This window comes from Pomacea canaliculata, linkage group LG2, assembly GCF_003073045.1.
Source record: "Pomacea canaliculata isolate SZHN2017 linkage group LG2, ASM307304v1, whole genome shotgun sequence".
NCBI classification, from domain to species: Eukaryota; Metazoa; Mollusca; class Gastropoda; order Architaenioglossa; family Ampullariidae; genus Pomacea; species Pomacea canaliculata.
This window is the reverse complement of record NC_037591.1, coordinates 31456422-31482959: the sequence shown is the minus strand read 5'-3', so window position 1 is coordinate 31482959 and position 26538 is coordinate 31456422. Positions and strand designations below refer to the sequence as shown.

At 36.1% G+C, this 26538-nt stretch overlaps 1 protein-coding gene across 3 annotated transcripts in view; it reads right to left on the bottom strand.

Moving 5' to 3' along the window:
- The window catches only part of LOC112554431 (kinesin-like protein KIF20B), a 35395-nt gene extending 9335 nt beyond the window's left edge, over positions 1-26060 (bottom strand). For all 3 annotated transcript variants that reach the window (XM_025222222.1, XM_025222210.1, XM_025222217.1), the window contains exons 1-25: positions 26017-26060; positions 25031-25267; positions 23538-23796; positions 21930-22117; positions 21049-21139; positions 20443-20679; positions 19769-19880; positions 19442-19513; positions 18986-19132; positions 18071-18236; positions 17121-17238; positions 16513-16598; positions 16062-16201; positions 14822-15044; positions 13776-13880; positions 13384-13437; positions 13085-13150; positions 12026-12109; positions 8821-8946; positions 8471-8579; positions 4847-5265; positions 4205-4438; positions 3781-3942; positions 895-3369; positions 253-405 (exon numbers count right to left, since the gene is read on the bottom strand). In XM_025222222.1, coding sequence (XP_025078007.1) covers positions 253-405; positions 895-3369; positions 3781-3942; positions 4205-4438; positions 4847-5265; positions 8471-8579; positions 8821-8946; positions 12026-12109; positions 13085-13150; positions 13384-13437; positions 13776-13880; positions 14822-15044; positions 16062-16201; positions 16513-16598; positions 17121-17238; positions 18071-18236; positions 18986-19132; positions 19442-19513; positions 19769-19880; positions 20443-20679; positions 21049-21139; positions 21930-22117; positions 23538-23796; positions 25031-25255 — 6051 coding nt within the window. In that variant the 5' untranslated portion in view covers positions 25256-25267; positions 26017-26060. The remainder of the gene's footprint in view (positions 1-252; positions 406-894; positions 3370-3780; positions 3943-4204; positions 4439-4846; positions 5266-8470; positions 8580-8820; positions 8947-12025; positions 12110-13084; positions 13151-13383; positions 13438-13775; positions 13881-14821; positions 15045-16061; positions 16202-16512; positions 16599-17120; positions 17239-18070; positions 18237-18985; positions 19133-19441; positions 19514-19768; positions 19881-20442; positions 20680-21048; positions 21140-21929; positions 22118-23537; positions 23797-25030; positions 25268-26016) is intronic.
- Between the last annotated feature and the right edge of the window lie 478 nt (positions 26061-26538).

Here is a 26538-nt window from a genome sequence, read left to right as displayed (position 1 = left end):
TCTAGCATCTTGCCATGCCAGTCAGTAAAAGAATATTGGGCATACATGTGAGTATTTGTGAAAGCCAACTTATTAATATATTAATATATTAGGTTACCTCAAACACTAACAATAGCCAGTCTCAAGTTACCTAATACATGCATATAAAGAAAATCTCTGGGACCACAAAGTCTGGCAAAGAGCAAAATACCAACACCCTCTAAAGGTGAAAAAAGAAAATATATATTAAAAAGAGCAAAGTTGCCTAGTCACCTGCAGGTCATTCAACTGCATATGCATTTCTTCCAATTTCTTTGAGCTATCTGCAAGCTGTTCTTCAAGGCCTGCTATGGTGGCATTGTTGGTTACCATGGTGACACTTGCCTGCTTAAGTTCCTGGCGTAGACTGGCTTCTCGCTCTTGGCTCTGAGTCACCAAAACCCATTGAAAAAGCCATGCATACACACATTCAAGTATCAGAAACTGCTACAACACTGCTTTTATGAAGCACAAGACCAAAAAAAAAAAATAAATAAATAAAAAACCAAAACAAAACTTATCAAAACAAAATTTGAAGAGACAGATCTTTAAAGAGAAAGACATGGGGAAGTCAGAGTAAAAGGGGGTGAGCCAGAACAACCAATGGCAAAGATTAATAAGTGTTTAGTGAGAAGCTGGTGTGCAAGTACCAGTAAGCAATGTCCAGTGATTGTACACAAATAGAGATAACCGAAAATCACAGCTGTCCCTTTTCAGCTGTCCTACCAATGTAAAATGTCAAGAGGTTACTATATTTTTAACAATGCCAGTTCACACACTTTCTCTCTCACACACACAAAGTGAGAACAGAAGGAAGAAAGCTCCTGAATAAGAACAGAAATGAAATGAAAGGGGAGGCACACATGAGAATCTCACCTTTTTCAATTCTGACTGCAGAAAATGTTTGTCTGCTTGCCTGAATAATGGCTGCCTTGTCTCATTTTCAGGCATTTTCTCAGAGCCAATTGCTTTTATTTCTTTCAGTTCCACCATGGCATTGGAAAGCCTGGATCGAACCTCTAGAAGCTCACATTCACACCGCTGGTGGGCAGTCTCAGCTTCCCGAAGTAGTTTCTCTTTCTCAGCCAATTCAGCTTGTAGCTTTCCTTTCTCACTATTTGTGAAACTGCCACCACTCAGTGACTGTGATAAAAAGGCGGGTGAGTCTTTCATGCTTTTTGTGTTTAAAACTTTCTGAAGCTGCTCCTTCAGTCGTTCAATTTCAAAGCGAGCAGCAACCAGGTCACTTTCCACTCGAATCTTTTCTTTGCGTAGACGACGCAAAGACCCTGGAGTACCGGGCGTAGAGTCAGCAGATCTGAGAGTTTCCACTTGTCTTTCCAATTCCTGGGATTTGGCATGTTCTGCATTTAACTCTGCTTGTAGCTGCTGGATTTTTGTACTCTCTGTGGCACAGCTTTCAGGCTTTAAGACCTGTTCCTGGGCTTGTGCGAGCTTTGCTTCTTCAAGCTGTGCTTTGGTCAGTGCAAGTTCTTGGCCGACTTTCTCAAGACATTGCACCAGGTGCTCTTGAGTGTCTTTCGACTCTTTAACCTTTTCTTCCAACAATGTTGCTTTCTCATTTGCACTTTGTCCTGACTGACCCTGCTCTTCTGTAGATGCTTTCAACTTTTCAATTTCCTTTTCAAGACTGGTAACTTTCTCATTAGCTGTCTCTTCAACAGCTCTCAAACTTTCCTTGAGACATTTTACCTCCTCCAAAAGACTTCCCTTTTCTTTGTTGATCTTGTCTGCTTCCTGCAACAGGATCTCAGCCTGTCTTTGACAAGCTTCTTTCTCATCTGTCAAAGCAGCAACTTCATCTTTGTATTTCTGCAGAACGGCCTTCTTCATGTGAAGCTGGGAGCGAAGGTCAGCAATTTTGACTGAAGCTTCGCTCAGCTGGTCCAGCTGATGATTGCATTCGGATGCCTGCTTCTGCAACTCCATGAGAGAGCTGCGCAGATCTTCCACCTCTTTTTCTTTGTTGGCCAAAGCACTTTCCAGTTCTGCCACTCGCTTTTTATGGTAAGCAGCCGACTTCTTTTGAGCTTCCTCAAGGCTAGTCAGTTTCTTGCACCTTGTCAATTCTTTCTCTGTCATCTCCTCTAAAACTCGGCTCTTCCCAGCTAGTTCTTCCTCTATCTTTTTGCCTGATGACCTAAGTTCATTTAAAGCCTCCTCTAGAATTTTTTTGGAAGACTGGAGCTCAGCTTTTTCCTGCTGCAAGACCGACAGATCTGTGCTGAGGTCAGCCACTTGCTTTTCGAGCGCCTGCTTCTGGGATGAGGTTGTGTTCATTTCTTCAATAGCAAATTTAAACTTTTCAGAAGTTTCAGATGCCTTATTTTCAGCATTTGTCAACTGCAGTTTGAGTACATCCATAGCTGTTTCTGTCGCTTTCAAAACATTCTGAGCAGTTTCCAGTTTCTTCTGAACTGTTTCCATTTCCTTAAGACGTTCTTCTTTTTCTGAAAGTATGGATTCTAGCTCATTAAATGCATGCACCTTCTGCTGCATCTCTATATGTTTAGCAGAAGCATCTTCTGCAAAGGAATGCAGTTTCACTTCCAAATCCTTTATCTCTTGCTCATGTCTGAACTTTGAAGCTTCAATTTCTTTCTCTAGTTCTTCAACTCTGGACCCTTTTATAGCCAGCTCTCGTCTCTCTTCTTCCAAATCTCTTATTTGTTCCTGAGATTTCTGTGCAATAGCTTCTATTTCAGACTTTAAAGCCTTCACTTCTGTTGCCATTTGCTGCAGTTCTTGATTCTTCTGTTCCACGAGTTTTACAGATTCCTCATTATTGATTTTTTCATCTTTCTCCTTTAGCTCATACTCCATCACTCTGGCTTCTAGCTGAGCTATCCTAGCTTTGCTGCTGTCTGCCTGTTTTTGAAGTGAAGTGTTTTCCGAGCTCTGTTTTTGCAAAAGAGAGTTGGCTTCATTCAGAGCAGACTGCAGCTGGTCTTCATGCAGTGTCTTCTTATCGGTTTTGGCTGCCTGCTCTGACAGCTGTTTAACTTCCACTGAACGAGTTTCTAGATCAGAAGCAGTCTTGTTAATCATTGCTCTGAGTTCCGACACTACCATTTCCAATTCTTCTTTCTTCTGCAATTCTCTGTCTAAGTCTTCTGTTTTGTATTTCAGTTCTTGCTCAAGAGTGTTTAGTTTTTCTTTTAGCTGGTCTCTTTCTTCACTTAACTCTTCAATCTTTTTGTTGTGTGCCTCAAGAGTAATATGGTATGTTTCATTCTCCTTTTTCAGATGTCCCTTTTCTTTGTTAAGGTCTTTGATGGTCTTGCGCTGATCTTTAATTCTTCTTTGTGACATTTCTTTCTCTTTTTCATTCTGCATAAAAAAAGACCTTAATTTCTGTTATAAATATGGATTTAGAAGTAAAGGCAGTTATTTGATAAGTATATTATTGATTGTTGTACTTAGTAGTTGGACTGCCATTAAAATGTTCAAATAATTAGAACTGCAGTCTTCAGAGGCTTCCCTGTAATTCTAGCTGACTAAACTTTTTCCTTAGAGTAAAGGCACAGTCAAACATATTAATGCAAAGAACATACTTTCACATTAATCTCCGCTACTTAATAAAACAATCATGTTTAAAATGACTGATGCCTTCAAATGGCAGCCTCTCTTCCCTCGTCTTCTTAATGACACTAATCTTTCAACACATTTATTTGTTTTTTATTGTGATCTCCTAAATGGGATAGCTGAACACTTTTATATGTACTTGTCATAATTTCTCACCTGCTCCAGCTTAGAAACAACTTGCTTCAGCTGATTTTCAAGCTCCACCTTTGCAACTTCTGCCTGCAGCAGTTGTTGAGTGGCAGCTGCAAGTCGCTTCTCTAGATCTTCCCCTGAAGATTCAGCGATCCTCAGTTTCTGTCGCAGATCTGCTGACTCTGACTGTTAGAGAAAATTTTGTAACAATTCTTTTTCTAAACAATAGGAAATCTATAACTATATATTTCAAGATGTCACCTATAAGTGTCATAAAATACCTACACATGCTAGATATTTTATATCCAAAAAATAACACTTCAGTTACAATGTTTCCTGTTTGGATACTCTGGGTGATTTAAGAGAACTATTTTCAATTTGCCACTGCCTTTTGACCACACATTTCAATGACCCAGCCAGAAAATCTGTGCTACGTCAGCTAACCAACCTGATTGTCTGTTAGTTCTGCCTGCAGCTCTTTCTTGCTCTCAAGCTGTCGCTGTACTTCACCACTGGCAGATGACATTTCTTCAAACTTTTGCTGCAGCTCCAGCAGATCAAATTGGCTCTGTTCTAGGCGGTGCTCAACATCTGCCTTACTCTCAAGCTGTTGCTGCATGACCTCTGCACATTGCCGGGCATCTTGAAGTTTGCGGCGCAGTTCAGCAGACATGGTTCGATTCTGACACAGATCAATCTCCAAATATAAACATAACAATCGCTAAATTGAATTTATTAGTTTTCTCTAAGGCATTGAAATTACAAATCATTAATCTAGTAACTTTAAACAACTGATATTCTTGTCTCTTTGTCCTGTTTTAGTAAACAGAAAAGGTATGTTACTATACAGCAGAGTACAGAGTACAGAGTACAGAGTGCAGTAGTAGAGAAGACATAGTATGGTGACAATCTTACTCTTTAGCTGTAAGTGTACTGCATTGCTGTTAGACAAGTTGTAGATTTGAAAAAGCCTGTCAATGATGGAAGGTTTGGGTCAAGTGTGAACTATTTCAGAATAGCCACTTCTTAGATAAACATCTCAAAACAAAACAGAAGGTTAGAGACAAAGGCAGTTAAGATCTTTACATACCTGGTTCAGCTCCTTTTGCAGATCTTTCAGCTGGCGAACAACATCAAGTCTGAAGCTTTCATCAAGTATCTTTTCTTTCTTTTTCCTTTCTTTCTCTTTAGGTTCATCCTCTGATGCAAATTTCCGTCGCCTCTTGGAAGGTGACTTAAGCTTGTCAGGTGTCAAAGACATCTTTACAGGCGAGTGTGCAGATTTGACATAATTCTGGGACTTCAACAAAGCCATCTGTGACTTCAGATTGTTGATCTCTGCAGTATAACCATGGATGAGTGCCTTTTCTCTCTGCTGGAAATCCTGCTCTTCTCGTGTTAGGCGATTTTTCATAATTGATAACTCTTCCTCACATTTCTTTAGTGCTTCACTTGCACTGACTGTCTTATGGCATTCTGTCAATCTTCCTTGGAGATGAGTCAATTCTTCTACAATCAAAAATGGGGGAAGAACTGATTTTTAGTTGCCTGTACTTGAAATCCTTTACATCATTTTAAAGCAGCTGGCGCTGTGACTGACCACTCTATCATTGTATTATATAATTAAGCTGAAACATTGTAATTTACTAGTAAGTTTTAATCAAAATTGATTTTTCACTAATGTAAACTCTTCATCCCCTCCCACCCACCCACCCACCCACCCACCCCAGAGTACCTTTTGGATTTATGCATTAAAACGTTTAGGCCACATCTGTTAGATTACTTCAAGCAGGAATATAGGTCATGTTTGTTCTGCTTTCATATATTTATTTCCATATGCATGCAAAAATAGTACATTTTGTTAGTATCCAATTCACGTAATTAATCCACACCCAGGAATCCAGTATTTTATATGGTGAGAGAGTGTTTTTCTTTTTATCTCGCCCATGTGTATCTGGGAGGAGAAAAGGTAGAAACATTCAGTTTACCACCCCATTTGGTGCATCTTCTGCTGCATCCAGCCTTTAGAGCACAAAAAAATCACAGGCTTGACTGGTCTGCCAATCTACCAGTGCCATTAGTAAAGACATCTTTGCTTGTTGCAGGTACCATTGTAACATGCTTGAAATTAAATGGTGTCATGTTATTACCAGTACTTCTCTGATATAGCAGAATCATAAGAGTAAGGTGTTTTTGGTTTCTTTATGCCATACTACCACAGTTGCTGAAGTGATTCACTAAGTAATGCTGCTCATATTCATCACATCCTTCCCACTGTATATATTTTGGCAATCTACATCCTGTATGATAAAACTACACATGGTCTAGAGGCCACCTATTATTTCCTAGTGGGACAGGAAACCGTAAGCCCCAAAAAAATCTTAATTTTTATCTATTTTTCTCATGAAGTATTCCAACTTTTTAGTTATCATCATATAGCCAACATACATCCATTGTTGACTGCACTATACACACCAACATTTCACCTGATATGCACACAAACATTCACTTATATTCATGTATCAATGTCAAGGAACTGCATTAAAAATGGTTATTAAACAGAGACAGGTTTCACTTAAACAAACACTAAACAATACAACAATAAATTTATTATTAAATGATGTTTGTTTAAAGCTATAGAATTTAGCATTTTCTCCCCTCAAAAATGTTGAAACAGTATCTGGTAGATCAGAACAATACTTATTTTTTCCTCATCCCATTAATTTTCTCAGGTTAAGCACTGTAACCTGTCTCTGTTGTGCAGAACCTTTTTAAAAATGACACGGCAACTTCTGTAAATTCATTGCATTAGTGTTTATTTAACTGCAGATTTCACTGCATGGTCTATGCAGACCTCCACCGACTTTATTGCTTAAAAAGAAATGAAATTAATAATATGTAAGAAACAGAGAAATGAAACAGTGAAAACATTAGAGCATTAAATCATAGATTGTTCTGGTCCACCAGATACAAGCAGTTGTTCGTTTGCCTAAAGCCATACAGTTAAAAAATATATTTGCATTCTTCAAAAAAAAAAAAAAACTTGATATAGTTCCTAATCCTACTGATAAATATCACAATATCAGTACCTTTGATCTTGGCTTAAGGAGTATACCATTATACGGTCATGTACATTGTAAAAAAAAAAATTAAAAGTACAAACAGAAAGTCATAGTTTTGTTCCTCATATTCAGACTACCCTGAAAGACTCCAAGTGATACACAAGATCATAGACACATTCTTTCACATAAATATTTCTTAACTACTACCATTTTACATTTAAACTGCTTTAAGAAAATTGGAGGCTGTGTTCTGTAACTGGCTATTCTAATCAATTTAAGATCACTATGTTAAGAGAAAGAAAAAAAAAATCAAAACAAAACAAAGTAAAATCTACCATGTTAGAAATTTGAAGAACACTTTTAACAAATTAGATAAAACAAAAGTGATAGAATCACTTTCTCACCACTTGCTTTACTTTTGACATTTTTCATGCTAATTTCAGAGATCTCTCTGAACTAAGACGTTGGTCTGCAACTTTTTCATATATTTACAAACAGGTGAAAATGTACCATAAGGAAAATTTGCAAACCATGAAACAATTATAAATATTTGAAAAAAAGCAATTCTTTCATATAAGTGTCTTGGTTAGTTTCAGCAATAGCAAGTAGCAGCTGTCCCATTGTAGTAAAAAATGATGTGATGCTACAAGGCATTTAAACAACTTGTAAAAAGGACGAATCACCAAGGAAGCACAAAACAGCATGTAAAGGTCCAGGGAAGGTAAAAGTAAATGGATATGTTTACAACTATTAATTTTACTAAAGTTTTCTGTCAAACCTGGAAGAAGCAAGAGCAAAAGGAAGAATATCATGACACTTAAGCCAAACAGTGCTACAACCCGTCAAGGATTAGTCAATTCTTTGTAACCAAGTTCTTTGGCATTGCAATGGACTCTATCACTACTTAAAAACAGTGGCACTGTGCCTTCTAAAGTAAGGTGCAAACTTGTTTTCCTTTCAATATCTAGATCGCAAATTGTACTTGCGTGAGTTGGTATCACAAATAGCTGATTCCCTGCCTTTAATTTTGCCTTTTGAACGAGATAAGCTAAGCAGATTCTTGGTATTACCTTTTCTCAACTTGTTCTCTTTGTGTTCAACAGTTCCAGAATTTTTCTTCAAAGAAACAGGGACATTAGCATCATTCTCTATGTCTGAAATCTTCCTCTTACATGAAAGTCTACTAAACTTAGAGCATGTCTCTGCCAAATTAAATGGTGAATGCTTAACTTTGATAGGTGTTTGCTTTAGCCTCAGCAAACTTGTCTTGGTGTGCCTGCACACTAATTTCTCTAAGGGGGTCACCATCACACGCAGAACTCGGTTTTTCTCTGTTTTTGTGGCAATGAATTCAGGAGTACTAGGAATGACTGATGACTGGCAGATCAGTCCAGGAGAGTTACAAACTACTGAGGATGGAGAACAAACTTGGGGCTGGAAACGATGTCTAATGACAGGGGAAGGAGTGTTGGAAACAAGTTCTACTAAAGCCTGATTGGGGTCCCTTTCATCAACACTGCCAGAAGTAAAAGAATCTGGAGCAAGCGAGCAAAGAGGAATAACTGTGGCCACTGGTAAGGCTGTGTGATGGAAAAGGTTCAGGTTCTGCTTTTGCTGGGAGTTGCTGGGGATGGCACTGTTGTCACAGCTACCTTTCATGTTGCCAATGCTGTGGTTCTTTGCTTCTATTTTCTTTTCAGACTCCTCAAGCGTCTGCCTGCTTTCTTCAAGGAGCTGTCTAAGGTCACGAATGGTCTCAACCTAAATCAAATTAAAATAAGCCAATAAATGTGCAAGCAGCCAAGCTGAAGTCCTACAACATAAAGGAGAGCATGACTTTAGAGTACCTTTATTTTTCTTCTTAAAAATGTAAAATCTAAAATTTGTAAAAATATTAGTCCATTTTACTATTAGACAAATTGAAAAACTCTTAGCTGTCTTGTTACTGTTTATGCCATTTCAAAATTAACACAAATATCTATCAAAGTACAAGCTGTTGAACCTGATGCTCCATTTTTTCTTCATCTTCAGCAATGACAGACTTTAATTTGGCTATTTCTTCTTCTTTTTGGTGAAAAGTATTCCCTGCGTCTACAAGCATTTCATTGAGATCTTTGATCTCTTTCTCCTGCAATAAAAGCATACCATTTATGACTGCATTTCAGACTTGTATGATCCATACTATCGGAGAAACAAATTCATGACTTTTTCTTAGATAAATTTCATTTGTCTGCACAGTCACCCAAACAAGGAGTCTTTGGTGCTTCTTCAACAACTGTTGTAGGATTTTGAGCAAACCCTTTTCATGAATTTCACTTATTTTTTTTTAAAGATATATATTGCATATCTAGCAGAACAAATGGAAGCAATAACCTCAAAGTAACTGAAGATGTACATGAAATTATATACACAGATCTTTATTCGTATTTGTTGATATGCAATCATCATTCATGACTAGTTTATACCAAAGTCACACTGGGTAGCCAAATGTAAGTTTGCCAGCTCTTTATTCATTCTCATTGCAAACTCCCGTTTACATCATCCATTTCTGTCATGCACTATATGATACAGTTTTGTCATTTTTGGACTTGACAAGATCTCTCACACAGCTGATCAAATGGAAGGCTAAAACTGTGATAGTTTTAGATAGTCCTATACCAGTTCAACAAGCATCAACTATTGCTTTTCGAGTACAGCACTACTTGCCTAGTAGAACATTGCACCCTTCAGCAAAATTTTGCACTATTCCTGCCAGATCCTAGAATACCTGCTACTTCTATTTTCAGCATCACTGCGAATTAAATGAATACCTGTATTTTATAGTTTCCTTCCTTGCTGCAAACAGTATTTCTAAACTATCATAAAATGTCATAAACTTTTATTTGTGAGGCATAGCTGACTGAAGCAAGCTGGTTGTTGTGCAAATAAAAAGACAATGTGCTAGAGCAGTGATGCCCAACCTTTTTCGGCCTGCGGGCCATATCCATTTCGGACAACCGTGTCGCGGGCCACTTCACCGCAAAAATACAAAAAGGAAAAAAAAAATAGAGCAGATACCATTTTTTATTAGAAACAAGTTGTACTTACCATTAATTATATAGTAATTAGTGGGATATTTGAAGTTGTTTTCCCGAAATCAACTTCTGAATGTCCGGCCTCATCGTAGAGACACCAAGTCGGAGCACTGAATCGAAATGTTCGTCGATCGAAAAAAAGATTGGGAAACGCCCCTAAGTGGGGATAAATACTTCTTCTTCCTTTTTTTCGTTTTTTAAGGTTTTCTTTTATTACTAACATGCCGATTTCCTGCACTGTGGGCAGAAGTTTCGCGGGCCGGATATGGCCCGCGGGCCGTAGGTTGTGCATCCCTGTGCTAGAGCATATTTAAATCAGCAGGGAATAGTATTCTGCATTTACACATCAATTTCTGGCTCATTTAGAATAACAAACATGCACATTAACTTAAACAGATTTATAGTTCAATGTTTCAAAAACAAAACAAAAAAATCAGCAAAGTATTGTTTTTAACACACACTCTGACTGTTCCTGATATTCAGGAATATTTCGACTGGAAATCCATTTTTCAAACTTTTCAAGTGTTTCCTAACCCACATGGACTTTGGACAAAATGCTAAGTAAAATTGCTATTCTTCATTGAAATGATCAAGTGATTTTATTACATGTTTTTCTTGTTAATGATGTAAAATTCTTCTTGGAAATTAATGCTATGTGACCATCAAAATTAAATTCATGATCACCTGCTCACCTACCATTTATTTTAGATTTTGAGCAAAATGAAGAAGCATTACATTAAATGAAGTATTTTATATTCTAAAAGAATGCTCTGTAAAGTTTTGTAAATGACACTTGTCATTTTTCAATTTTGTGAGAGTTGTAACCCAATTGCCAATCCTGCAAATGATGCAGGATGATTAAGGCTTGTTAGAAAAGCAAATTAACTCTTTTTATATAATTTGTATCAACAATCAACAACAAGCTCCAGAACTTTACCCACCAATGCCTACGCCATATTCTGGGAATAAGAAGCCATGAAAAGATCTCCAATAGCAGCCCGTTGAAAAGAACCAACCAGAATGCCACTAGCCAAGACATCAAAAAACGCAAATGGGGCTGGATAGGACACATCCTGCGCAAGCCAGCTGACACCGTTGCCAACGCTAATGTTATTGACTGGAACCCTCAGGGCAAGAGGCGAGTTGGGTTGGGAGACAAAAGCAGGGTTGGAAAAGAACAGTAGAGAGCAAGGCAAAAGACGTCGGAAGCAAGTGGACCCAACTGAGGGCAGCTGCCCAAAACTGGGTCCACTGGTGACGTGTTGTTGTGGCCCAATGCTCCTTGAGGAGTAACAAGTAATAAATGCATAAACACAATACAATATGTATCTACAGCAGCACATTGTAATGTGAGCTGGGCGGTGTGACAAAACACATCACGCTGTGCATAAATATATCAGGAAAGAAACTCTTGGCTTCTTTGGGGATTGTTTTACTATGAAATACTTTCCTTAAGGAGCTAAAAATAGTCAACTAATCTGACACTTTTTACATTTGAAAGTAGACAATGAGTCAGTTGGTCGAGAGCCATGTTACTTAATTGCTGGTTATTCAATATGACATGAATTTGCATTTCCACAGCCAGAAATGACAATAGTAATATTTAACATACATTCTAATAAAATATTTCATTGTTTGGCACTTTACATTTATATATAATCTGTAAATAACTTTTTCGTTTATTTCTGCCTTATAACCTACTGTACAACAGGAGCCATCTCTGTTACATATAGTTACCAGCTTTCATGTGAATGAAGTACAAAAACACTTGCTCTTCGTGCTTGAAACAAGAATGAAACATGGACAACATTCAACAGAACAGAAGGATAAACAGCAGTACTTATGACTAATAAAAACGAATATAGAAAACGAAAAGAAAAATCAGGTAACAAGAACTAAGTGTTGTGATTCAGCGGAGGAAGATGAATAGGGGAGTAGAAAGACAAAAAAGGGAGATGGGGAAATAAAAAAAAAAAAAAAAAAAAAAGGAGTAGTACTGTGTATACTGTCGTTAGGAGTAATGCTCAAGGATGAGGCTTTGTGCCTCTACATATTTTGTTAGATTTGCAAGCTTTCACCAATATACAGCTTTTAAAAAACCTCCAAAAAGTAAAAATTAAAAACATGAGTTACCTGCTGCCGAAGTTTGTCTTTGGCTTCTTGAAGCTGTTGCCCCAATGTTTCAAGTAGTACTGAATGGCCCATATCATCTTCACACTGACAATAAAATAATAATAAAAATCTATACATCATCGTGCAACATTCAATTTCAAAACAAATGAAAGATCCACTTTTGAATTTTCCGTATCTCGTCTAACAAAAGACTAAAGCTATCATCGGCAGGTTCATACATAAAAAGAAAAAAAAAAGTACTTTAGATCACTTTTCTTCTTGCTGTTATGTATTGCTACTAAACAACATTATTCTCACCAAGAAAATTCAATATAAAAAAGTTTTAAGGTTACTTAAAGCTAATCTATACATTTGTATTTTAACGAAATTGTCTTAATTTTGCAGAAAGATATAAGCTCTCCAAATACACCCACCCAAAACCATGTAATATTGGATTGTAGACTCAAGACAGCCACTCAATAGTTGACATCTGATGCTCTTTTCTTATTCCTTCTTTTAGTGAGAGTTTGACTGCTGCCTTTGTGCTTGATTTGGAGTCTATTAATGTAATTGGCTGAGATGATTCTTCTACATCTCCCTGACCTCTACACATTTGTGCTTCATTTCTTTGATTCCGGATCTACTGGTCCTTGCGACGGCGGATCTGTACTAAGTGCTTGAGTTTTTTGTGTTTTCCTTTTTCCCACAATCTGTCTCTGAAGATCAGTGATTCGTCTCCATCTATATATCGATGAAACCCATAGAGAAAGGTTTCATCTGTATGATTGCAGTTTAAATCTGCCTCCTTTCAAATCTAGCAGACAGGCCTCCCCTATTATGGTCTGTAAGTAAAGGGAGATAATGTTGCCGTCCCTTTGATGGTGAACGCCACACTGCTGACTGCCTGTTCACATGCCACTACTTCTACCTAACTTTCCTCTCATCGTGCCATAACTGACTGAATTACTTCACTGATTATCCACTATTGCCACATCCTAGATTTTACTTTCAATGCTGCCCTCATTCCTGAAAGGGATTAAAAAGGATGTTTTAAATTGAACTGAAAGCAATTCATCTTACCTTGGGTGCCTTTTCAGTTACAATGCTTCTTGATTCCTTAATCTCATCAATCCTTGTTGTAGCTTCCTGAAAACATATTTAAATGGTGATATTACATGGTAACATTATAAATATAGTTTCCGTCTGTTATCAACACCACCTTCACACATTATTCAAAAGTATAAATCAATATTTCAATAACTTCTTTTGTATTTAAAACATGGTGAACATTTTGGTGCTCTGATTACTTCACAGAAATACGTTCACAAGAAGTCTTAAAGCAAATGGACATCAGACACAAAAAGCTGGAACCAGCAGACCTCCTCTGTCTTTTTCTGCGCTTCCTCTGCCTTCTGAAGCTTTTCAGCATGTTCCTGAAATAAAGATGCTAGACTAAAACACAAATGTAGAGTTCTGTTATATCAAGGGTTAACTTCTCACTACTAACTTAACTACGAAAAAAATGTTTCAATTTATGTAGATATGTAAATGAATCATTATATCTACAAAGTGCGCCAAATAAAACCAGTACATCTTTACATAAATGAAAGTGAAATGAAATGGACACCACGTACCAGTTTTATGTGACCCACCTATTACAACATGGTTTTATATGTATATTATACATGACAATATATTAAAAAAAACATGCGCACACCCACAAAATTTATTTAAAATCTATGGGACTATGAAGTAAAATTTAACAGCTCACTTTATTTTTCCGTAAGAGATCAGCTGTCTGGAACTGCAACTCAGTGATTTCACTACGCAACTTATTTATCTCATCTCTGGCTTCAACCAAGCTTGCATCCCGCTCCTGCAACAAGAACCCTTGCAATACTTAAGAAAAATACAAATAAAAACCATGTCTATGATCTATAACAAGATTTATGTCAAACTCCACAATGTCTTTGAAGATCATTCTGGTAGCTGCTTATGAGGTAAGCTAGCTGAAAGTAACATTTTTATGGCTACTTCTTATTGATGATACATATAATAATGTTAAAAATACTGCAAACAATTGCCCATTTCCTCTTGTATTGTCGATGTGCGTATAATGCTGCATCAGCATATAAAAAATTAGTAAATGCTAACTTCAAGAATATAGTAAGCCCATAACTCCCTAAAAATTTGCACAATGCATCTTTAACACCTCTTTGTTAAGAAAAAAATATAAAAAGCCAGAGATTTCTACACACACATGCACGTGTTGAAGTGAGAAGAGAGAAGCAGAATGATGCAACATTATTTGTAAAGTAAGGCAATTTCATTTGGTGATGGACGAATCGTTCGTGTATACTGATATAAGACCTGATAGGATTAACATGATTCACACTAAAGTCTAATTTATAAAAACTCCTTTTTTCTATAAGTACAAAAATGCTTCAGTTGAGAAATATTTCTTCAAATAATGCAATGAAGAAGCTTTGAAAAACACGGTGAATATCAAAGTAAGCATCTCAAAGTAGGAATTTTAGAGAAAAATCTTTTGACCTTTTCAACAAGCATTAAATTCACATTTTACAAAAAATCTTTCCTTTGTTCATTGTGTAAATTTTCCTGAAGTGGAAAGCTAACTGTTTTTCCAATAAATATGTAAATTTGAGATTTCCTCAAACAACCCTAACCTACTTTTATGTGGCTATAAAGAGAGACTTCAAACAGAAAACCAGTACATAGACCAGACTACTTTTTTAACGATGCTTTTATCTGCACCATAGAAGAAATTAATAAAATGCAAAATGAGCACATTCTGACCTGTACTTTAATTCGTTCTTGATACAGTAGCAAGGATGAGACCCATTCATCCTCCCCATCCACCATAACACTAGTATTCTGTTTAGTCTTGCTGCCCCCAGATTCAGATGGCTCCTCCAGGCGTATCCTCTTACTTGGCTGAGGCTCAATGTTATCCATCAGAAGTTTCAGTCGCTTTTCAAACCGTTCTTCCTCTTCCTGCTTGGTTTCCTTCAGCATGGTACTATGAAGTAGGAAGTGAAGAAAAAAAGATCACTACAGCTTACAACAGCAATGGGGAATTTTCCTGCATTTTATGATGCATGATATTGTCACATGCTCTCAAAATATTAACTGCAGGAAGCGTGGTGGGTCAACAAAAAATTTTTTTTTTTTTAACAATACATTCAGTATCAATTATTTACATGAGCATGTCTATGCCACAAATCTGCAGGTAATCACATCAACAGAATAGACTGTTTTGGAGGCTTATGAATGCACCTTTATCCCAGTTTATTGCTGTGTGCAGCATTAGAACATCTGTGCTTAGCATGAAAAAAATTGTCATCAAAGCATTGCACACTCAACCTCAGTTTAATTTTTTTTGTATAGGATTCTCACATACAGTAATTGCGAACTAGGCAGTGACCCTAGTTTGAAAAAACTGGAGGGTATGCTGCAATTTTGTATTTTTCCGTAGTATATAGCATATAATGGCCTAAAGGTAAAAACAGTTTGGTTTGTCTTAAATTTATTGTTAAAATGCATTTTAAACATTTTTATTACAAATAGTTATTTTTCAATACTCTTTTGAAAAGTGGCTAAAACATGATGACTTCAAAAGGTTGCATAGTCATAAGGGAAGGTGACCTTACTACGTTAACAGTGAAAGTCAACTATAGTAGATGATGTTATGGCACATTTTACTGAGTGCCTGTATTAGGTGTATTATGTCTACTTTGCCGCACACAAGACCTGTTTAATGATCTTGATTTTTCTTTAAGTTTCAATTAACATCACTGTGGTTGCACTTTTGTATAGATGCGACATTATCAAACTTATTATTGAACACTTGTACCCAGGTTCACATTTATGCTTGCCTCAGTTTCAGCACAAATGGTTCTCCTCTCTGAATGAAGCATTAGCATAGACTGTTAACTTTATCAATCTGCCGAGATCGTGCCTCCCCCATGCTGATGGCAAGAACTGAACATGAACAAGAATACCCTTTGACAACAAACTGTTTTCAGGTAGTTCTCACCTGTACATATCTTCAATTTTCACAAACTGATCCTGCATTTCCTTGCAAACTTCTTGTCTGATGTGGATTTCATGTGCCATTCTTTCTCTTTTCAACTCCTTAATCTGTGCCTCCAGCTCACATATCCTTGCCTCCAAAAACTGAGTAAAATATTTTTTAAGATAAACATATCCTATAATATGAATTTCAGATCAATTTAATGAATAAGTTTTCTTGCCATAGTAATGTATAATTTTTCTTCTTTGTGGCATCAAATGCTACTGCAAGACTAAGTCTCTGGCTAGACAGAAAGGCACGAGTCAGAATAGCATAGTACATGATACTTATCACCATTGCAAATAATTTTCCAAGTAGCCTTGGATAAATATGAAGAGCAAAGTGAGGAGGCAGCATTAGACAGGCTACTAGATGGCCTTGCAGAATAAACCATACAAAATTATGTCACACTAACCTCGATATAGCACTCCTCATCATTGCCAGATCCCTCATCCACTTCTTCCTCAGGATCAGCAAGCTCTGAAGGTATGTGTCGCTTAGCTGTAGACATATTCATTCCAAAGATGCAAGAACTTGAAGAAGCTCTGTGCAATTGTTTTATTAAGTCTTAAAATGGAATGCTTATTTCTTACATGTACTCTACCTTTGTCCTTAGTTAAATGTGGTACGCTAACAATCATAAATATCTAATAATTTGAGATGGGTAAAAAATACTCATTATCTTTTTTTAATGTCTGCTTTAATGGTTTATGATTTATCACAAAAGTGCAAAGCTTTTCCCTATTTTTAGTGCAAACAGGCCTTCAGCTTGGTTCTGTTAGACAAAGACTGAGTTGTAAATGCAAAATTAAGTTTCTCAACAACAACAACAAAAATTTTAAACAAGTATTTTTCTCTAATCATGATACCAATTTCTAAACATTAGTGGCATACAGATTTAGACACCCTAGTGGGATACCTGGAAAATGCATTTAACATGAGAATAAACTCATTGCACCCTGTAAAATTTGTACAAAGTTTAGGTCATGTATGTAGATTTTTAAAAATACTTCAGCCACTAACCAGGAGTGGTAGAATTGTCCCAGCCAATGGAAGAAGAACGAACAGTAAAACCTTTCGTAGTTCTCTTTGGGTTGATGTACAATTCTGTTGGCCTTTCTTCTGGCTTGGGTAAAACAACCTTAACAAAATATACTTTAAAGTATGTTTAGCAGACATAAGATCAGCAAAATGTAAAATTATCTAAAAAGGCTAAAGCAAGAAGCAAATCAAATAACAAAGAAACCAAATATGACCCACGACCACAGAATGAGTCTAAAGTCAAAAATTTGAGATTTTGAAAATTGTAAATTTTTAAAGTGTACAGGTTTTTGACCTTTTGTTTGATTCTTAAGTTTTTCCTCTAGTTCTAAAAGTGACTAAGACATAAAGGTTTGAAGTGTGCAAGTCCGATGGCACAAAGTTGACCCTAATCACCTTTCTAGGCATCTAATATAAAACTGATCTGTGTGACTTGCAGGTCACAAATTAGAATGGACCAATTTGGAATATATGAAAGTGTTGGTAACTGAGACTCACACTTTTATATATTTACAAAAATGTGCATAGTGATGTTTGTAGACATTAATCTTAAGAATGGAAAGGGGATATTTACACAGATCTGTAGAAATAGCATCTTTTACAGTCATTAGAAATAAATAAATGCACTTCAATAGACCTAACATTCCTTATCTACTAGATGAACACAGAAGATTGAGACAGAGCAGAAATTAAGAGCATGATGTGAGATTTCAGTTTCTGGATCACTGGCCTTAAAACAGATATCTATTATAAAGGTCAGGGTAATAAATATTGCTGAGCTGGCGAACTATAATGTTCAATACTAACTATGAGCCAAAAAAATAAATAAATAAAAACGAAGCAAAAGTCAGGTCGATAACAGTTCATGTCTTGATTTTATCTTCTGACATGTTTTGATTTTTTTTTTTGCAGGTAGCTTACTCAAACTGTACCTGTTTAGCAATGGCTGAGAACTTGAAAACATTCAATGTCTCATCAAACATGCTGGCACACTGGCTGACATTCACTATCATAGCTGCTTTACCACGTCCACAGAAGAAGTTCTGAAATAGTCTGGTTAGGCGGCTGTCTCGAAAAGGGATGATCTTTGGATTATCCCTATATGATTGAAAATTAATATGTGTCATGATTTTATATTCTACTGCTGCACAAAAGATTGTGGTATTTTAATAAAAACATATAATGATCTGTAGGTAGACAGCATGATTTGACCACACCGTATCTGTTTATTCAACTCTCGGTTAGGTTTAAATACTGACAAAAATTCATGCTGCTGTATCTTATTTCACTGTGTGGGAAGACCTATGTTCCTCCATATTTCAGACAGGACACTGCTCAGCCATATCATAATAACAAAAAGCGTTTATATATTGTATATTCCTTCTTCACTGAACTTACAGCAAAAGAACCAACTATAGTAGCATAGCAGTTTGCAAAAAACAGAAGAAAGGAGAAGAAAGAAAGATACCACAAGCTCTGTAGGTATTACAGAAAAAAGCTTAAAGCATTTGAATGTGGATACTATGTGAAGTAACAAGGCTAAGCTATTACAGACACCACAGCTAAAGTAGAAAAAGAAGTAATGCGAGGAACATACAGATCAGTCTGAGCAAACCAGAGCGACTGACTTGACTAGTAAGGTATCGCACCAGACGCATCCTGTGGCAAGACCATGCAGGCAATGATAGCCACTTCATAGCACAGGTAAGCCCAAACTGATGGTCATCTTCATTCTTATCTTGTATTCCACAGACCCACCATTCATTTTGCAGTCAGTTCCCAACAATGTTGTTCATAGAAATGGAACAAAATTTAAAACTCTACATAAAGAAATGAAAGTCCCATACTTGTGATTCTGATTGTTTCTCAACAGTTCAATACAGCGGCCAAGTGTCAACAGAGATGTATTGATGTTGCCAGCTTCTTTCAGACGTTCACCAGTAGTTTGTGTCTTAGCTTGCCTCTCAGACCCAGCCAAGTCACAGAGAGACAACCTGCACCACAAACACATACTTCACTTATGAGTGACTATCTCATCACATTTTCTAGAAAATGTACATCTCTACAAATCATACTTATGCAATGTTACTATTAAATGATATAAATAGATGCTCAGCTCCAATGTTAGAGCTGTTTTATTTCAGCAAAGACAAATTGATGTATTTCGTTTTTATACATTACTCACTGCAGTCAAAACTGAAGCTGTTGATAAGAATTATGTTACAACACACAGTACATGAACTGCCACAATAATTATAATCATAAACACATATTTTCCCAGACACTAATATTTGCATACTCACATGCTTACACGTGCAAACTTGGGGTTTCCCTTGTCAGCAACACGGATTATCTTAATGTTGAAAATGCAGTGACTTGAGGGCAAAAAAAGTAAAGAATGTCAGATTTACAAGTACATGATAAATATGAAGTAAACAGAACTGTGAACAACCAAGACTAGACAGAAGCTTTTTCCCATGTATTTCTCTGGACACTTATTATCTTCCTGAATTAAAATTATCTTTGTATTACATTTATAATATGCACTTTCACTAGTCCTATTGGTTGATCATCAATAAAGCTTAAAGAACACAAATGTACAAGTTACAATAGCCACACATCTTCCATACCTGCGAGAAGAACTGTGATTAAGACGCGTGCAGGCTGTTTTCAAGTTCCTCTGTCCTATAGTCAACAGCTTGTAAGCCTCATCAGCTGAAGTCACATTGATTTCTTTCAATCCTAAAATGGAGAGAGCAGGGGTTGTTAAATCAGAGAAAGGCAGCATGAAGCAGAGTATTAGTTTATTTTATTCCTTGTTACTCTTTGAGGAGCATAAGGCTGTAACAACACCTTGCCAGAGGATCCGGTTGTAGGCAGCCATCCAACTCCCTTCAGTTGGGCAGCAGCATGTATACTTACCATAAACCAGTGGAAGAACTGTTCATTCTTGTAGCATGATTGCATTTATTTTACATCAATGGATCTTGTAACATAACCTGACTCTTCAATATTTTGGAAGATGATAAACTATTACCCTAAAGTGATAAATTCTGGTCCTCACTTTGCACGACAAGCTCCATAATGCTAAATGATATATCTTCATTTACATTTATAGTTAACTAGTTTTAGTGCGCTGTTTCACAATCTATAATAAGACTAAAAGGCACAAAACCATCACAGTAATCCTTGACATGAACATATAAAATTAAAATACAAACAAGACCCAGTTTGGGCTTCAGTCTTGATAAATTTCATAAATTGGTGTAAGATCTGCATAATGAATACAGAGTGGGAATATCACCTTTTATATATGGACTGCCACGTCGATCTTCACTTAGTTTAAGCACTGGTCTTCGCGCATTATTCTTTCTTGGCATTGGCTCCAGCAAGTCAAAAATCTGTTCATTATAGATCTCTGCAAAACTGACCCACACAGAAAACCGAATCCGTCCCTGATCAGCCACATCAACAGCAGTTTCCTCACGCACACGATCCTGCACCTCCATCAAGATATCTTCTTGGCTCTCCGTGGAACAAGCTGCATCATTATTAATCATAATCAACAGAAATGTCACATTCAAAAGGTAAACATTTTTCCAACAATGCACAAACAAAAAAGAAAATGGATGCCGAAATGGGAAATAAAAGTGAGCATGGAAAACCAAGAACAAGATGTATCTAAGTGGCTTGTTCAGATTTTTCAGTATACTGGCCTTCTGTTAATGTTGTAGTATCAGCCAAATCGAGGAGAGGAAAAGAATTTTCCCAAAATATTCCAAAGTTGTCAGCATTGTTTCGTATAAAGACTTGGCAAAAAAAATATACGAATATAGCTCAAAAACCACCAAATTTTCTACACCATAGATAACTGAAAAGATTGCAATAGAGGAAATGTAACATGAAAGACCTTTGCTGGAAGTTTCATTTGACTGGGAAGTTGTATTCATCATAGATTGATCAACAGCATCTTCCCCCAACAGTGTCATAACATTCAGATCCTGAAATCCAAGCATAAACACCACAGTTATAATAATTTTGAATCCCTGCATGTTGTCTCTGGAAATTAAAAAAATACTGTCATTTCCTATTACCTGTAAAATGCTTACTTTTGTGAAAAAGAAAGAAAATCACCAGAACAAAATTAATGAGTTTTCTTTTCATTTTTAGATAAATCTTTCAGGAAATTTAATAATCAAGTACATTATGTCATGATTAAAACTATGATTTCCACCTTGTAATCCAGCATACATAAAATCTTATATTTCTCATTTTTGCCTGTAAAAAAAAAGGAGATCTTTGTCTAAGCCTGCATATTCAGCACCTAGCTCATCAAAAATATATATATTTTTATTAATTCAAAAGATAGCATTTTGTACAAGTTCTTGTGGAAACACGCCATAAATCAAAATAATCATAATATATATATATATATATTTATTTTTGTCCACAAATTTTGAATAGTGAATAGAAGTATTTCTGTTAGGATTGATTATTAAATAAAATAATAAAAGGTCTAAACCTGTATAACTGCTCTTACAGAACGCATGAATACAATTGTTATAAATGAATACCATACTGTAAATGATCAAACCCCCAAAAACATATATTTAACACCATGATTCAGTGAATTTGGGTTAACCAGACAAAAAAGTGAACAGATATTCAAATTCATGCAGAAGACTGCCATTAACTATTAAGATGTTAAGTCCATTTAACAATCTGAAAATAAATTGTACTGATGAAACCACTTTTTCTCCCCATCACAAGAACATGGGCTTTATCACACACCTCAGATGAGTTCATTTTCATAACAAGCTCCTTTATTTTCCGCTCTTTTTCCTCCTCCTCTGGAGTGAGTTTTACGACATCATTAAACATGCGAGGCTTGAGGTCCATACTGGGCCACTGCTTCCCATTGATACTATTAAAGAGAACATCCAGACCACGGGGAAGCACGCCTGCATCTTTAGGGTTTCCTGCAAGTTATTTATGATAAAGTTAAAAACATACATCAGATATAAATAGCTACATGCAACATTATGTTTTGTCTTCTTGAGGTAATAGAAATAATCATGCTAACTAGCAATTCATGCAGGTGTTACCAAATAAAATTTCAATATAAAATAAAAACAGTTTACAGACCCTTTTCAAACTCTTACATTTTACAATATGTCTTTAGTGTCTACTTCTGTCCACAACAAAGATTTTTTTGAGGGGTGAGGGAAGCTCTCATAAGTAATAAACTAAATATAAATATGGTCACTCCTCATAGTTACAATTCATCCTTAATCCAGGATCTCTTATCAGAAGCACACACAAACAAGATGAATTTTGTAGACATAAAGTAGTTTATTCAAGGGGCCATTGCCCTTTTTGAAGATGAATTTTGTATCTGGTAAGAAAAACATGGTAAAAGCACCCTTCTTGGCAACCAGTTGTTTCCATCAATGGCCAGAAGGTAGTGTTTGAAAATAGTGATATAGCAGGTAACAGAGGTATATGATGATGCTGACAACTTCTCACAGCTTTGATGATATAGATTCCCTAATGGTCTTTGTGAAAAGCCAATAATCTTCCTAGCAATCTTTACCACCCCAACCAAGTAAGCTTTATCTTGGATGTAGAGAATGCTAAACCACGCTAATAGATTGCATATAAAATGCTTTCCATCAACGATGTACTAGTTTAGTACAGGGCTACCAACACTGAAATTTCTCAACTGCCTTAGCAGGAACGGTCATTAATCTGCTTTCCTGGAAACAATTCTTCAGTTCTTAAAAGGATGGATAACCAGAAAACTTTCTTTAAACCAGATGATATTGTTTCACCTTAACATATCTGTACAAAGCTACAATTTTTCTCAGTTTCTCTTTCTCCTTGTGCTAAATCTTCCTACCCATTGTTGAATATGTGACCATGTTAGCCAGCCTTTATAAGTTTCAACTGTAGATCTCATTTGCATAAAACATCAAAGAAAAAAAAAGACATAGGAAAGCTAATATTTTGTCATTACTTTTCAAAATGTCAGCTTTACATACATAACAAACCCTGTGCTGGATGAATAATGATGTAGCCATTTATCAAGGAATAAATATTCTTTCACTACCTCCCCTCCCCCACCAAAAAAAAAAAAAAAAAAACAAACAAACAAAATGCGAAGAAAAGGTATATTTTGAAACATGAGAAACAACAAAGATATTGAACACTCCTGCATATTGGTTGGGTAATGAGATTTTCTTCATTTTAAGAAAATCTTAATGTAAATTCTCTAAGGCTGTGACGACCTGTTTCCTGGCTTTTAAAACTCGGAACCCCAAATGATGACTTTACTGTTCTGTATCTAACAAAATAAAATGTTTAAAAAAAAATTTGACCATGAAGAAGTGTTGAACTCACCTTGAATTGTATAAGTTTTTCCTGCATTGGTTATGCCATAAGTAAAAACAAGACAGTTTTGTCCCTCAATGAAATCTTGAACCAGTTTAAGCATGGTTGCACTAAAAAACTCTTTCTGGGATGTTGATTCTGGAAATACTCTAGAGAATGTGAAATTATGTTTGGCTTTTCCCAGGCCATATGTTGTACTTTTGAATGTATGAGAATCTTTAGGTGCATTGGCCGAAATCATGTACTCATTAAGAGCTTTCACACAACCCTGCAAATAAAAACAAAATCTATTATTTCAATAATTGTGTACAATTTCTCTAGCTTCACTTTGGTAAAGGTGGAGCAATTCTAGGAAAGGAGGGGGAATTGTCTTTCCTGACATCTATTTAAAATACCTTAAACCCCTACCCATCTCCCTAGCTTTAAGATCTATTGAAAATGTTTTGATTTTTTTTCTTCCTTGGAGGTGATAACACTGTTTAATAATGATATTCCGCCAACTAAAGAATATATTTTCTGTGGTTCTACCCTCCACCATTCCTGATGAGATTTAAACCTCAAAACTAGACATACTACTAATATTACATACTACCAATATAGTTTATTCTTTCATCTTTAGAGTGAAAGCAGATATCATAAACATGATAAATATGATTACCATAGATTTTGGTCTATTGAGCGCACCTGTATAGAAGTCACACCCACTACATTTTTTTAAATCTCTACTTTATTCACAAATAAGCCTCACTGGTTTATAAGCCCCAAATATATACAAATTTTTAAATGGCCAGGTTGGTCGCCTTCAACTTGACAGCTGCATTGTAAGTGCTTCATCTCACTTTCCTATGACAAGGATGTGTGCTTGAGCAAATAGTTTCAATGTTTCAATTGTATGCAGCTTTGATTTTAAAATGTGAACAGTTAAGACTGTAACAACTTAAACAGTTAACAGTTTAAAATGGAGCTGATAGAAAAATTAATTGGAATCTGACAAATCCGCAAACATAAGCAGGGTTTAAAGCTGGGGAAAAAAGTTGTTTCTTATAGTCCGAAATTTATGGTGAATAATATAATTCAGACTTTCGAATTTATGCTTATTTGGAGACCTTTCTCACAAAAATCAATGTAAATTTACTTAAAATTGACACGTTATATTTTTGGTTGGAACAGTTATAGAAAATTAAGCATAGGAAAAGAGAGGGAACAAATTTGGGGGTCAGTGTTGGAAGGCCCACTAAACCTATGTCACAAAAGGTATAAATGAAGGAGCTGGAAACGGAGTAATGAAAATTATGTGACATCATGTCATCTGCTTCACTAAGTTGATAACCCTAACCCCTACATTACTGACTTTTATAGAACTTTACGATATTTGCTATTGCACGTTACTTTACACATTATATACAGCTTCTGCCTTCTTAACAAAACAAAGGTTTGCATAGTGAAACTAGTTTAAAATCTACTGCATATAATGTAATAAACTGACTTATGAAAGCACATACCTGGTCTTCACCCTCTTCTATTTCTTTGGGAGAAAATGGTCTAACTCTGAGATATACACACATTCGTTCATCAGCGACTGGTGGTAGGGTTTTGTCAAACACGTCCAGTAAGTTCCTTCTCATGGGTTCATGAAACATATTTGCCTTTTCTTCATCATCTTCAGCATCCATTTCCATCACTGTGTTAATGTTCATTATTTCCGAAAAAGGTCGCCTGTCTGCCATGCCTTGTAAGTCCTGCGCAAGACAAACAGTATTTTTACATGTAAACTGGTTTGTTTTTTTTAAATTACCTTCTTCCTTGGTCCAGATTTTCCCCACATTCATATTCGTGGCTTTAGTACATCTCTTTCATAAGTCTTAAACATTCTGGGGAAAACACTGACCTTTTCAGCGATATAATGACATATTACACAAAATATCCTCTACTTTTCCCTTTTACTCCATACTAACTTCGGAGGATGGTTAGAAGTAAATTTAAATAAATCTTAAATATAACGCTATTGTTTTTGCGTTCCATTTTGTTTGTTGTTGTTTGTTGTTGTTGTTGTTGTTGTTGTTGTTGTTGATTGATTGATAAGGATGTGGATTTAAACCGTTACTAAAGACTACTTAAAGAATTTATTGAAAGTATATAACCAGAACTCCTCATCAAGAATTAGGAATAGAAACCATTATTCAATACTCTTCAATTCGACCAAACAAACACTTAACTTGTTGGCAGTTGGTAATCCATAATAAGCTGAATACTGTACCAAAAAAACCGCAGTAAGTAAACAGCAGTTCTACTAATACACGCCACGCCTGTACAGTGTTATTACAGCAAGTCTTCGAAATAAACGTTGCTTGATTTGCTTACTAGTGAATTTGACTTTTAGACCTAGAAAAGTAGTTACCGTGTTTATTGATGTTATCTTTATATTAAGTGCAATTGCATACAGTGTAATTATATTCTTTCGCTTTCATGAAAATACACGTAAACATACCTGTCTGTCGGACTCAGTCGAATGTTTTGGAAATGGCGCTGAACCTTTGAAACAGCCAATCAGAAATTAGGAAAAAATAAGGGGAGGTCATTCATGAACCCTTGCTATATTCCAAAAGTGAGCACGAAGTAGGAAAATTATAAACACAAAACTTTGTCTCACAATAACTTATAAAGTATATTGAGATACAAATTTACTTTTGATTCTGCAATGACTTCAAAACCAAAATCAGGGAAACTAGACTACACTGATCCGAATCGACGGTTTGTTCATGACGCAACGGTTTTATTCAGTTACGCGCGCATGCTTGCAAATGCGTGTTTGTGTTCAGATGGAAGGTATGTCTTACAGATGCAACAAATGGAAATGTGAAGATACCTCCCTGATATAAGATATTTCTTACCCTCGGAACTTGATTCCCGATTATGTACAGTACTACGCTTAATTGGTGATGTGACAAATTTCCTGAATAATTTCCCCGCATGAATTCAGGCGAGTTCAATGTACTTGTTGAACCTGCAG